This window comes from Myotis nattereri (assembly GCF_964212035.1).
Source record: "Myotis nattereri genome assembly, chromosome: 2".
Lineage (NCBI taxonomy): Eukaryota > Metazoa > Chordata > Mammalia > Chiroptera > Vespertilionidae > Myotis > Myotis nattereri.
Genome location: NC_138076.1, coordinates 121,636,349 through 121,648,806, shown reverse-complemented (window position 1 = coordinate 121,648,806; position 12,458 = coordinate 121,636,349). Strand labels below are relative to the sequence as shown.

Here is a 12,458-nt window from a genome sequence, read left to right as displayed (position 1 = left end):
GAAGATCAAAGTATTTTTCTTAACAGGTGAGTGCACACTGCCACATTAGTGAGTGAAAGAAACTGAAACAGATGCCAGGCCCCTAGTCTTTAGATGTGGTGGTCTATCATCTTTTACATGCTGTCCCTGTTTTCTACAAAATAACATAACTAGAAAGCTTTGGACTTCATACCTTCCCAACTGACAAAATATACTCACATGGACTGGCATATTGAAATAGTCAGACTTAAAATTATCTGCCATCTCTCCAAAGCTCTGAAGTGTATACTCTCGTACAGCTTGTTCAAATCCAAAGGCTTCTCGAGGTTTATTACATTCCTGGGAAGAAAAAAAAAATCTAAGATTAACTCACTGAAATAGAACTGAACAAAGTATTATGGTTCTCAGATACTACCTTCTTTGATCATTTCCCTAGGTAAAGCTAATCCAATCAACCGAAACAAAACAAGTGTTAATTACTTTCAATATGGAATTAGGAGATAATGTTCTAGATAGAACCTCACCTGCACTTTTCGCAGTCTTCCAGTAGGAAAGTGGTAATAAGACACATTTAAACTTTGGAGTTGGCATTAAGCTCTGGCACTATGACAAACACCAATAGGACTACTCATCTGCATCAACCCAAGGGATGCCTATCATTCTCAGTATATTAGTGCATCTAGCTGTAGAGTATATAAATGTTCATGGAGGAAGGAGAGATGATGGATAAAGGTGTATCCACTGGATTGCTAGAATATCTAGCTAGAATGTTTTTTTCAACTATCAATCACCATTACAAATATCTTCACGCAAATACTCAGCGTAGAATTGCTTCTGAACCATCTAACCTATTTGAGATGAATAAGTAGTAATTCAAAGGCCATAAAAGACCTCTGAATACATCTAGATACACCCAGCCAACTCTTTTCCTTCAATATGCTATCATATTTTGTTAAAATAAGTAAACAGACTAAGCATTTCATGACAATGACATCAATATAATCTTCCAATATGAATAATTTATACAATCAAATGAAAATTTAAACAAGCTAACAGTTTATTTGGTAGCATGAAAACTGAATGCATAATACCTACGTTTTAGAGTTTCATGTCTGGTGTGTTGTTGTTTTTAATTAAAAAAAGAAAAATAGGTTGAAACGGCCCCGGTGAGGTCAGGACGGCCCCAGTGAGGTTGAAACGGCCCCGGTGAGGTCGGGACGGCCCCGGTGAGGTTGAAGCGGCCCCGGGGAGGTCAAGGCGGCCCCAGTGAGGTTGAATCGACCCCAGTGAGGTCGGGATGGCCCCGGTGAGCTTGAAACGGCCCCGGTGAGGTAGGGACGTACCCGGTGAGGTTGAAACAGCTCCGGTGAGGCTGAGACAGCCCCGGTGAGGCTGAGACAGCCCCGGTGAGGTTGGGACTGCTCCAGTGAGGTTGGGACAGATAATGGGGACCAGTATAGACTGATGAACAGCGGTAGATGCAGAGGCAGAGCAACAGTGAACAGACTGTCAAACTACAGTGAGAAGCATGGGGAGGGTTTGGGGGGGATTAAGAGATCAACCGAAGGACTTATATTCAGGCATATAAGATTAACCAATGGACAAAAGACACCGGGGGGTGGGGGGGTGGGGACTGGGGGGAATGTCAAGGGGGGGAAAAAAGGAGACATATGTAATACTCTTTGTAATACTTTAAGAAATAAAAACTATTAAAAAAATAAAAAATAAAAACTACTGAAAATAAAAATAAATAAAAAAAGAAAAATATCCTTAGCTAGTTTGGCTCACTGGACAGAGCGTCGGCCTGTAGACTTAAGAGTCCTAGGTTTGATTCCAGTCAAGGGCACATGCCCAGATTGTGGGCTCAATCCCCAGTAGGGGGCATGCAGGAGGCAGCCAATCAATGATTTTGTCTCATAAGTGATGTTTCTATCTCTCTCGCCCTCTCCCTTCCTCTCTGAAATCAATGAAAAAATATATATTTTAAAAAAATAAATAAAAAGAAAAATAGAGTATTATGCTAAGCAAAGTAAGCCAGTCAGAGAAAGACAAGTATCACATAATCTCACTCATATGTGGAATCTAATGAACAAAATAAACTGAACAAAATAGATCCAGAGACATAGAAGCATGGAATAAACCAGTGATGGCGAACCTTTTGAGCTCGGCGTGTCAGCATTTTGAAAAACCCTAACTTAACTCTGGTGCTGTATCACATACAGAAATTTTTTGATATTTGCAACCATAGTAAAACAAAGACTTATATTTTTGATATATATTTTATATATTTAAATGCCATTTAACAAAGAAAAATCAACCAAAAAATGAGTTCACGTGTCAGAGTTGAATTGGTTTTGAAATGCAAAGTTAATAGGTTCATAGGTTCACCATCACTGGAATAGACTGTGGAACCTCAGAGTGGGTGGGAAGAGGTCAACCAAAGAACTTGTATGCATATATGTATAACCCATGGACACAGATAATAGGGTGGTGAAGGCCTGGGGCGAGGGATGGGGGCAGACTAGAAGGGGTCAATGAGGGAAAAAGGGGACCTATGTAATACTTTCAACAATAAAGATAAAAATAAAAAAAACACAAAATAAAAAAGAAAACAAAATAACCTACAGCCTTTATTTTTATTGTTTTCTAGGAATATAAAAATTCTGAGCAAAAGATTCATTAATCTGCAGCAATAAACAGAACTGTTGAACCATAGTCAGAAAAAAAACTTTGAAAAGCAAGCTGTCACAATACAATTTTTACAGTTCCATTCAATATCTCTCTTTGAAAATTCTGGTGATTTTAAACAGTAAAGAACAAAAACAGAATGGAAGAAGCTTTTGGGAATGTGTTCACTATATGTGTGTATGCATGTGTTATTGTTCTTAGTTTAAAAAGAATCTGTAGGAGGAGAACCAAGATGGCGGCATAGGTAAACACTGGAGATTGCTGCCTCGCACATCCACTTCAAAAATACAACTAAAAGACAGAACGGACAACATCCAGAACCACAGGAAGGCTGGCCGAGTGGAAATTCTACAACTAGAAGGAAAGAGAAAAGCATACCGAGACTCAGAGGAGGTGCGGTGCAGGAGTAAAATACAAAGGTGCGGAGGTGCATGCAGAGAGGGCTGGCGGCTGAGGTCACGATTGTCTTTTTCAATCGGGAGGGAGTCTCAAGCTCTGAGCTCCAGTTCCGGGCGAGTCTCTGGGGACCCAGACTCATACGGGAGAAACGGGACTGTCTGGCATCAGTCAGAACTCGAGGGCAACTTTCTCTCAGAGGCACTCGCAGCGATTGCCAGGGCCTCTGAGGACAGGAACGAGAGCAGCCATACTGCTCGTTCCGCCCGCCGTGTTGATCCCCTGGGACCCTGCCCCACCCAAGCCATGCACGAGGCTTTTGCATATGAAAGGCCCTGCCCTTTGTAATCTGAAAATTACTTCACAAACTGCAGCTGCCCCAGGGCAACTTGCACTGCTTTACAGCTGGCTTCTGCTAGGTAGCCTCAGGCAGAGACTAAATTAGCACCTCCTTAGATCCAAGAGCCCGTGTTCCCAGTGGTCAGAGTGGGACCATCCAATTACAACTCCTCAGATCCATAAGGGACACACTCAGGGGACAGACTCAGTGAGCACCAAAGCCCCACTGAAGCAAGTCTTGCCCCAGAAGGGTGTCTTCAGCACAGAAGTTCTCCCACCATAGACACAGCTGATTCTCACAGCCAACTGGCCTGGAGGTCAAATCCTCCCAGTGTTACCTACAACAATCAAGGCTTAACTACAACAAGACTGTGCACAAAGCCCACAAGGGGGTGCACCAAGAGTGTCTACCTCAGGTAATTGGGGAAGCTGAGCCACCGGGCCCTAGAGGACACTTAGCACAGAAAACCACTTTATCAACACAGGGAAGCATAAAAAATGCCAAGACAAAGAAACAGGACACAAATGACAGAAATGGAAGAAAGCAAACGACTGGATATAGAGTTCAAAACCACACTTTTAAGGTTTTTCAAGAACTTTCTAGAAACCGCCAATAAATGTAGTGAGATCCTCAAGAAATCTAATGAGACCCTAGAGGTTGTGATAAAGGACCAACTAGAAATTAAGCATACACTGACTGAAATAAAGAATATTATACAGACTCCAAACAGCAGACCAGAGGATCGCAAGAATCAAGTCAAAGATTTGAAATATGAAGAAGCAAAAAACACCCAACTGGAAAAGCAAAATGAAAAAAGAATCCAAAAATACGAAGATAGTGTAAGGAGCCTCTGGGACAGCTTCAAGCATACCAACATCCGAATTATACGGGTGCCAGAAGAAGAAAGAGAGCAAGATACTGAAAACTTATTTGAAGAAATAATGACAGAAAACTTCCCCTACCTGGTGAAAGAAATAGACTTCTAAGTCCAGGAAGCACAGAGAACCCCAAACAAAAGGAATCCAAAGAGGACCACACCAAGACACATCATAATTAAAATGCCAAGAGCAAAAGACAAAGAGAGAATCTTAAAAGCAGCAAGAGAAAGAAACTCAGTTACCTACAAGGGAGTACCCATACGACTGTCAGCTGATTTCTCAACAGAAACTTTGCAGGCCAGAAGGGAGTGGCAAGAAATATTCAAAGTGATGAATGCCAAGAACCTACAACCAAGATTACTTTATCCAGCAAAGCTATCATTCAGAATTGAAGGTCAGATAAAGAGCTTCACAGATAAGGAAAAGCTAAAGGAGTTCATCACCACCAAACCAGTATTATATGAAATGCTGAAAGGTATCCTTTAAGAAGAGGAAGAAGAAGAAAAAGGTAAAGATACAAATTATGAACAACAAATACACATCTATCAACAAGCGAATCTAAAAATCAAGTGAATAAATAATCTGATGAACAGAATGAACTGATGATTATAACAGAATCAGGGGCATTGAAAGGGAGTGGACTGACTATTCTTGGGGGGGAAAGGGGTGTGGGAGATGAGGGAAGAGACTGGACAAAAATCGTGTACCTATGGATGAGGACAGTGGGTGGGGAGTGAGGGCAGAGAGTGGGGTGGGAACTGGGAGGAGGGGAGTTATGGGGGGGAAAAAAGAGGAACAAATGTAATAATCTGAACAATAAAGATTTAATTTAAAAAAAAATTAAAAAATAAAATAAAATAAAAAGAATCTGTAAATTGTACCTCAGCAACGCATTTAGGACACCTCCAATCTCCTTTGGGCACATCAGGTAGTGGGGGAATTAAACAAAATGTATGATAGCTGTCATCACATCCATCACACAAAAGCAATTTATCTTCATTATTTCCCCGACCACAAAACATACAAACATAGAGATCAACCTGTTAAAAAACGAAGTAAAATAAAAGTCTATTTTCCATAATAATTAACATTAAATTTTTACCAGGAACTCCTTAATTGAAACAAAATAATGTATACTAATAAAAAGTAAATACAACTTAAATCCTGAATATTTAAATAATTGTTCTTAAATAGCTTTTCAAAAAATGTCCTAAATTTCCTTAGAGCTTCTATGGGAAAGTTAATAAGAGCATATTAAGTTATTAGAATAAAGAAAAAAAAGACTACATATCTAGGGTACTTGAAAGTCAATTTATAGAAATAAAATATACCATGTCATCCTTCCTATAAACAAATACCGTTAGAGAATGAATACTGAGCCCTATCTATAATACAGCTCAAGGATTTACAGATTCATATTCATTCTCTTACTTAGTTACTCACAAGTCTACGACTTACGGAAATAGTCTATATATATGGAACAAAGTAAGATCAGCATTACATAACCAAATATGCAACTTCAGGTTCACCATGAAGTCTTCTAACCAAATTAATTAACTAAATGGAATGCTAAGATATTAGAGCAAGGTAAAAAGTGCAAAACTAAATAAAAGTAAATCCTTTCCCTCCTGACACATCTCAGAACACTTACAAAGTTAACAGAGAGAGTTCCTTTCCGTTGTCTCATTTGCATGTTAAATGCGTCTGACCTGTTGGTAACTTTTCGTCTTCGGGAGACCTCATCTTAAAATAAAAATAGTTATATAATAATAGCAAAAACTAATGTTGAGAGCTTACTCTGGACCAGACACTATTTAAAATTATTTAAATTAGTTAAAATCTCACAACACTATGAGGTAAAAAACTATTATCCCCCATTGAAGATAAAGAATCTGAAGTACAAAGAAGTTACATAACTTGTCCAAAATCACACAGCCAGTCAATGGCAGATTGGGATTCCAATCCAGGCAATCATCCTCCAGAGTTCTTAAGTACTAATTCTATACTGACTATATGAAGTATTTATCATATACTTCATATGTACTAATTTGAGACTAGTTTTATGATCACTGCCAGGTAATACAATAATTAAAAGAATGGAAAAGATAATCAAAATGCTTAATTCTTAAAACATTATCATGTATTGTCCTATCACACTGAACTTTTTGAGAGTGATCCTCCAGAGTTCAGTCCACAATCTGAATTATGAGTTAATAATATCATAAAATGTATAGTCAATATGATTTGTGATTATAGTATTTCATTAAATTCTTACACATTAAAAATAGATCCAATGCAATCTTTGTTAAATTGAGTTTTCAAACTGACATGTACCTACAGGTAAAGATGGAACTTGATCTTTGTATTAGTAATTTTACTAATTAAAAGTTTCAAACATGCTAAGCTGAGATTAACAGGCTTTCCTCAAAGAGTTTATTTAAATGAAGTGTAATAATATACCACGGCTTACAGAAAAATATCAAAATTATAGTTAGAATATAAGTCATAAGTTCTCCCCACTATCTTTTGATACTAAAGGCCAGAGAATCCTCTATTTCTCTTAGAATTTAAAAGTTATAAGACTTAGACCACCAGGTGAGAACCATTAATTTCACCATTCTTTCATAAACTAGCCTTTAGAAACTACAATAAATCTCTGTGCCACATATTAAAACATGGAGGAAAATTTCTCTCCCAAAATATTACAAAAAATTCAACCTAATATGGCTCCTCACACCTTAAATTTAAGATCTGACACAGAAAAAGATTTCTCTAGGAACCAAGTTGTAAGTTTACAAGTCTTAGGAAAATCCCAAGGCAGACTGCAATTCAAATATCATTTGAATCTTGCTATAACCACACTGTTATACCTTATTTCTTTTCATGACCAAACAATAGATTTTTACCTTCTTTATCTTTTGCTCCCATTGCCAGGCCCACGACCTTAGGCCCAGCCCCAAAAATTCGAAGTTTCTTCAGTTCTGTGTTTCTATTCACATCTCCAGATTCTGACTAAAAATAAAAATGAGAAATGTTAGTCTAGTTATTCTGTCTATTCTGATTCACACATTTATTTCTTATCAAAGAAATAAAGCTTCAAGGTCCTCTTCAAAATGAAGAAAAAAATTATTTAATTTCTTCTCTAATTCCAATCACTGCCTCATTACAACAGTTAAGCACTCACCATCAAAACACTATGCAACACCCGGATTCCTTTCCACAAAAGAAAATCTATCTTTCATAAAAGCACAGTTGTCAATTAGGTTCTGTCCAGAGACAGACAGTAGTGGTAATAACTGGTTATAACATAGATAATAACTCCATAGTAAGCCCCACTTCTAACTTGCTAAGAACACCAACTCTGATTAGGAAGCAAAATGCCTATCCCAACAGATGAATATAAACGTTGTAAGCCAATTATGTCAATGCCATTTCTCTTTGTTGGTGATGACCTAGCTAGGGATGGGAATGTTATCTTGGTCTAGCCAATTAGACAGAAGGAAAATATACTGGAAGCCTCTGGGAAAGATTTTCATCCTATATAATAAAAGCCTAATATGCAAATTGCCTCCTCGGGCGGTCATTGGACCGGGAGTTAGACCAGGAAACCAGGAGTTTGACCGCTTACTATGACGTGCGCTGACCACCAGGGGGCGACGCGGAACATGGCGGGGGTCGGCGACACAGTACTGGCAGCGTGCAGCAGTGGAGGGGCTGCCAGCCCCGATGGGCCCCCGAGGAGAGCAGGACTGTGTCAGGATGGTGGAGCAGGTTAGCAGGTGGCACCAGGCCAAGGGGGGTGTGAGCAGGTGCCCAATCACCCCGCAGATGGCAGCGGGAGGCGGGGCTGCCGCCTGGCTCCCAGGCACTGAGGGAGCTGGGCGGGGGGCCCAGCCCTGACCAATCGTCCCTACAGACGGGATGGTAGAGCAGGTAAGGGGGCGGCACCAGGCCAAGGCGGGGTGCCAGGCGGGCCTGCAGGGCTGTGAGGCTGGGGGTGTGAGCTGAGGCTGCAAGGCTGGGGGTACAGGCTGGGCACCAATCTCCACAGGCCACCCCGAGGGACCCCACCCATGCATGAATTCATGCACCAGGCCTCTAGTCTTCTAATATAAGAGAAGTAATCTCAAAAAGTAAGCCTTTTTGCCCCAACTTCCTTTCCTACTACTAGGAAACTCAGCTGGTGAAAGCATGGTGCTGGACTATACAGCAGCCACACTGCAATCGGGGGGAGATATATCATCCATACACTGAAGAAAGCAAAGCAGAAAGATGGAAAGAGGCTGGGCCCTTGAAGATAATGGTCAGTTGGTGTTATCAATCCTAGAATTACCTATATCTCTGAAAATTTTATATGAAAAATATGTCCTTATGTGAAAACTGTGTTTTTAAAGTTTAAGCTACTGTCATTTGGTATTCTAGTACTTGAAGATGAGAGCATCCTGACAGACACCGCCGTTACACCTTGAATTTAGTCAGTGGTTCTCAACCTTCTGGCCCTTTAAATACAGTTCCTCATGTTGTAACCCAACCATAAAATTATTTTCATTGCTACTTCATAACTGTAACGCTGCTACTGTTATGCATCGTAATGTAAATATCTGATATGCAGGATGGTCTTAGGCCACCCCTATGAAAGGGTCGTTCGGCCGCCAAAGGGGTAGCGACCCACAGGTTGAGAACCGCTGATTTAGATGAACCATAATTTTGAATGGACACTAAATAAATAATCAAAATTAATTTAAAATATACTTAGTCAAGGTAGGCTGGCATGGTTCAACGGTTGAGCGTTGACCTATGAACCAGGAGGTCACATTTCAATTTCTGCTCAGGGCACATGCCCGGGTTGGGGCCTCAATCCCCAGTGGGGAGGGGGGGAGGGGAGGGGGCAGGAGGTAGCCAATTAATGATTCTCTCTCATCATTGATGTTTCTCTCTCTCTCTCCCTCTCCCTTCCTCTCTGAAATCAATAAAAAATAAAGTATTTAAATATCACATGATCTTACTCATTTGTGGAATATAATGAACAACATAAACTGATGAACTAAAATAGAGCCAGAGACATAGAAGCATCAAACAGACCATCCAACCTCAGAGGGAAGGCGCGGGGGTTGAGGGGGCAGTCAACCCAAGGACTTGTATGCATGCATATAAGCAGAACCCATGGACATAGAGAGTAGGGGGGGTGACATCGATCGGGAAGAGATCAATGGGGGAAAAAGGAGACATACTTAATACCTGAAACAAAGAATTTTTTTAAAAAAAGATAATCACACTCTTAGAAAAAACTTTCCTATAAAATAAACTGCAGATATTAGGTAATTAATTAAATAAAATAAAAATAAATATATAGCCCTGATCCGTTTGGCTCAGTGGATAGAGCGTCGGCCTGTGGACTGAAGGGTCCCAGGTTCGATTCCGGTCAAGGGCATGTACCTTGGTTGCGGGCACATCCCCAGTAGGGGATGTGCAAGAGGCAGCTGATCAATGCTTCTCTTTCACTGATGTTTCTAACTCTCTCTCCCTCTCCCTTCCTCTCTGTAAAAAATCAATAAAATATATTTAATAAATAAATAAATAAATAAACACCAGGATATAATACAGACTACTCTATAAATCTATGGCTACACAACAGCTGACATATGCAGATTAGACTAATAAAGGATCATATAAGAATCAAACCAAACATGGCATTTCCAAAATTTATCTTTAAACTTTAGTAAACTGATTTGGCTATACTTATCAACTTCTACAGTTAATCCAATGTTAAATACAACACTACACATCCTTTACCCCCACTAATGCAAAGTATACATAATAATAAAAGCTAACAGTATGTGCCATATCAAAATATTTTACTCAGTTAATCCTAACAACAATCTTTATAGATAGGCAATAGAGTTCCAAAAAGGAGAAATAAAAATAAAAACACAACATTATCTAATCTTCTTGGAATAAAACAATTGAAATAAAATTAAAACTCAGAAGGCCCTTCCACCTAGAATTTAACTTTCTATTAAAAAATGATAGCCAAAACCGGTTTGGCTCAGTGGATAGAGTGTCGGCTTGTGGACTGAAAGGTCCCAGGTTCGATTCCAGTCAAGGGCATGTGCCTGGGTTGCGGGCACATCCCCAGTGGGAGATGTGCAGGAGGCAGCTGATCGATGTTTCTCTCTCATCGATGTTTCTAACTCTCTATCTCTCTCCCTTCCTCTCTGTAAAAAATCAATAAAATATATATTTTTAAAAAAATGATAATTTTTTAAATGATAATAAAAGGCTATATATCAGAATCTCTGGAACAAGTTAAAGCAGTGAACCCAGGGAACTTTATAGTGTTAAACATATGAATCAAAGCAAAAGAATAAAAATAAAAGAATTATGTTACCAACGGAAAATGCTAGGAAAAGAACTACAACAAAAACCAAAAGAACTTTGTGATATTGGATTAGAAGTGGAATTATCAGTATGAACTCAAAATACAAAGTCATAATGTTTTTAAAATTTACTTCCCAGCCCTGACCACTAAAAGAGCCTATAAACAATGGTGTCCTAGTAGGAACAAACACACTTTGTGCTCAGATCTTGGTTTCTAAATACCATTTCCTACTAAAATTAACCAGGATTCTTTGGATAAATGGCTGATTCCAGGTCTAAAGCTGACAAGACCAGCCTTTTCTGTGCTTAAATAAGTGCTCAAAAACAGATGGAAACATGGTCAAGAGGACATCATGAATCAGCTTAAAGATGCTCCCATTAGCCAAATTTGAAACAAGAAATAAAAGGGCCCAATCAGTGTGGCTCAGTGATTGAGCGTCAACCTATGAATTAGGTCACAGTTCCATTCCCGGTCAGGGCAAATGCCTGGGTTTTGTGTTTGATCCCCAGTGGGGAGTATGCAGGAGGCAGCCAATTAATGATTCTCTTTCATCACTGATGTTTCTTTCTCTCCCCCCCCCCCACTCTCCCTTCCTCACTAAAATCAATAAAAATATTTATTTAAAAAAAAAAGTAAAAGGTTATAAGACATGTATCAAAAAAAATCATATCTACAGTGATACAAAAGAGGGACAGTCATGGTTCCAAAAGTATAAAAATTCATCACAATGTAGATTTAATATATACACATTTTACTGTATGAAAAATATAGCTCAAGAAAAAGTATGGGCTGTTCTTTAAAGGAAAAGGCTAACTTATAAATATACAAGGAATGACAGAACTAAAAAACCACCCATTTTGCAATCACCAATATAGTAACTAATTCAAGCAAAGATCATCAATGAATGTTAAGATTACTGGATAAATCATAACTGGAAAAGAGGTTATTCACACTCTATCATGATTTACTCTTTTATTACAAAGAGAGTAAGTACTTTATAATGGAGAAATCTGGCTCAAACTTAGTGTCACCATTAATGGGACTTATTGGCATAATGGGCTTCATTCTCCTGTGTAAAGGTGTTAAGAATTTGCTAATTCTTGCCCTAGCCAGTTTGGCTCAGTGGATAGAGCATCAGGCTGGGGACTGAAGGGTCCTGAGTTCAATTTCAGTCAAGGGCACATACGGGGGGTTGCAGGCTCGATCCCCAGTGGGCGGCGTACAGGAGGCAGCCAATCAATGATTCTCTCTCATCATTGATGTTTCTATCTCTCCCTCTCCCTTCTTCTCTGAAATAAATAAAAGTACTTTAAAAAAATCATTTGCTAATTCTTGATAAGACAAACAGCAATTTCAGCTTTCAAGGAACACACGAAGAACAAGCATGTCAAACTCATGGCCCACTGCTGGGGGCCAGCCCCAGCGGAGCGGGTCCAGGGGTTCCCAAAGGTGTGGACGGAGTCGGCGAAGAATGTTTTACACGGAGACAGCATTCAGAGCTCTCTAGCTTTCCTTAGTCTCCGTGGATCTTCCCTGTGCCTGGCTGAGGCCACAGAGAGAGAGAGATCCCAAGGCAAGCTGAACCTTTATTTTATAGTGAGAGGTAAACAAGGTAGTGGTTTCCAAAGTTACACTGTTCTTGTGAGTTTCACTTGTTTTTGTTCTTGTGAGTTTCACTTGTTTTCACCATGGTTATACTTCCGGCACTTCCTCAGCCCATTAGCTTCCCAGATACGATCTAGGGAGTGTTACAAGGTCAAGCCTAATTATGCTAAGAGGACTGTGCCCTCTAAGCTGG

At 39.6% G+C, this 12,458-nt stretch overlaps 1 protein-coding gene across 1 annotated transcript in view; it reads right to left on the bottom strand.

Moving 5' to 3' along the window:
* KDM5A (lysine demethylase 5A) overlaps positions 1-12,458 on the bottom strand; it is a 97,375-nt gene that overhangs the window by 62,096 nt on the left and 22,821 nt on the right. The window contains exons 6-9 of the mRNA XM_081083657.1: positions 7,188-7,293; positions 5,933-6,024; positions 5,163-5,321; positions 199-318 (exon numbers count right to left, since the gene is read on the bottom strand). Of these exons, the coding sequence (XP_080939783.1) occupies positions 199-318; positions 5,163-5,321; positions 5,933-6,024; positions 7,188-7,293 (477 nt within the window). The remainder of the gene's footprint in view (positions 1-198; positions 319-5,162; positions 5,322-5,932; positions 6,025-7,187; positions 7,294-12,458) is intronic.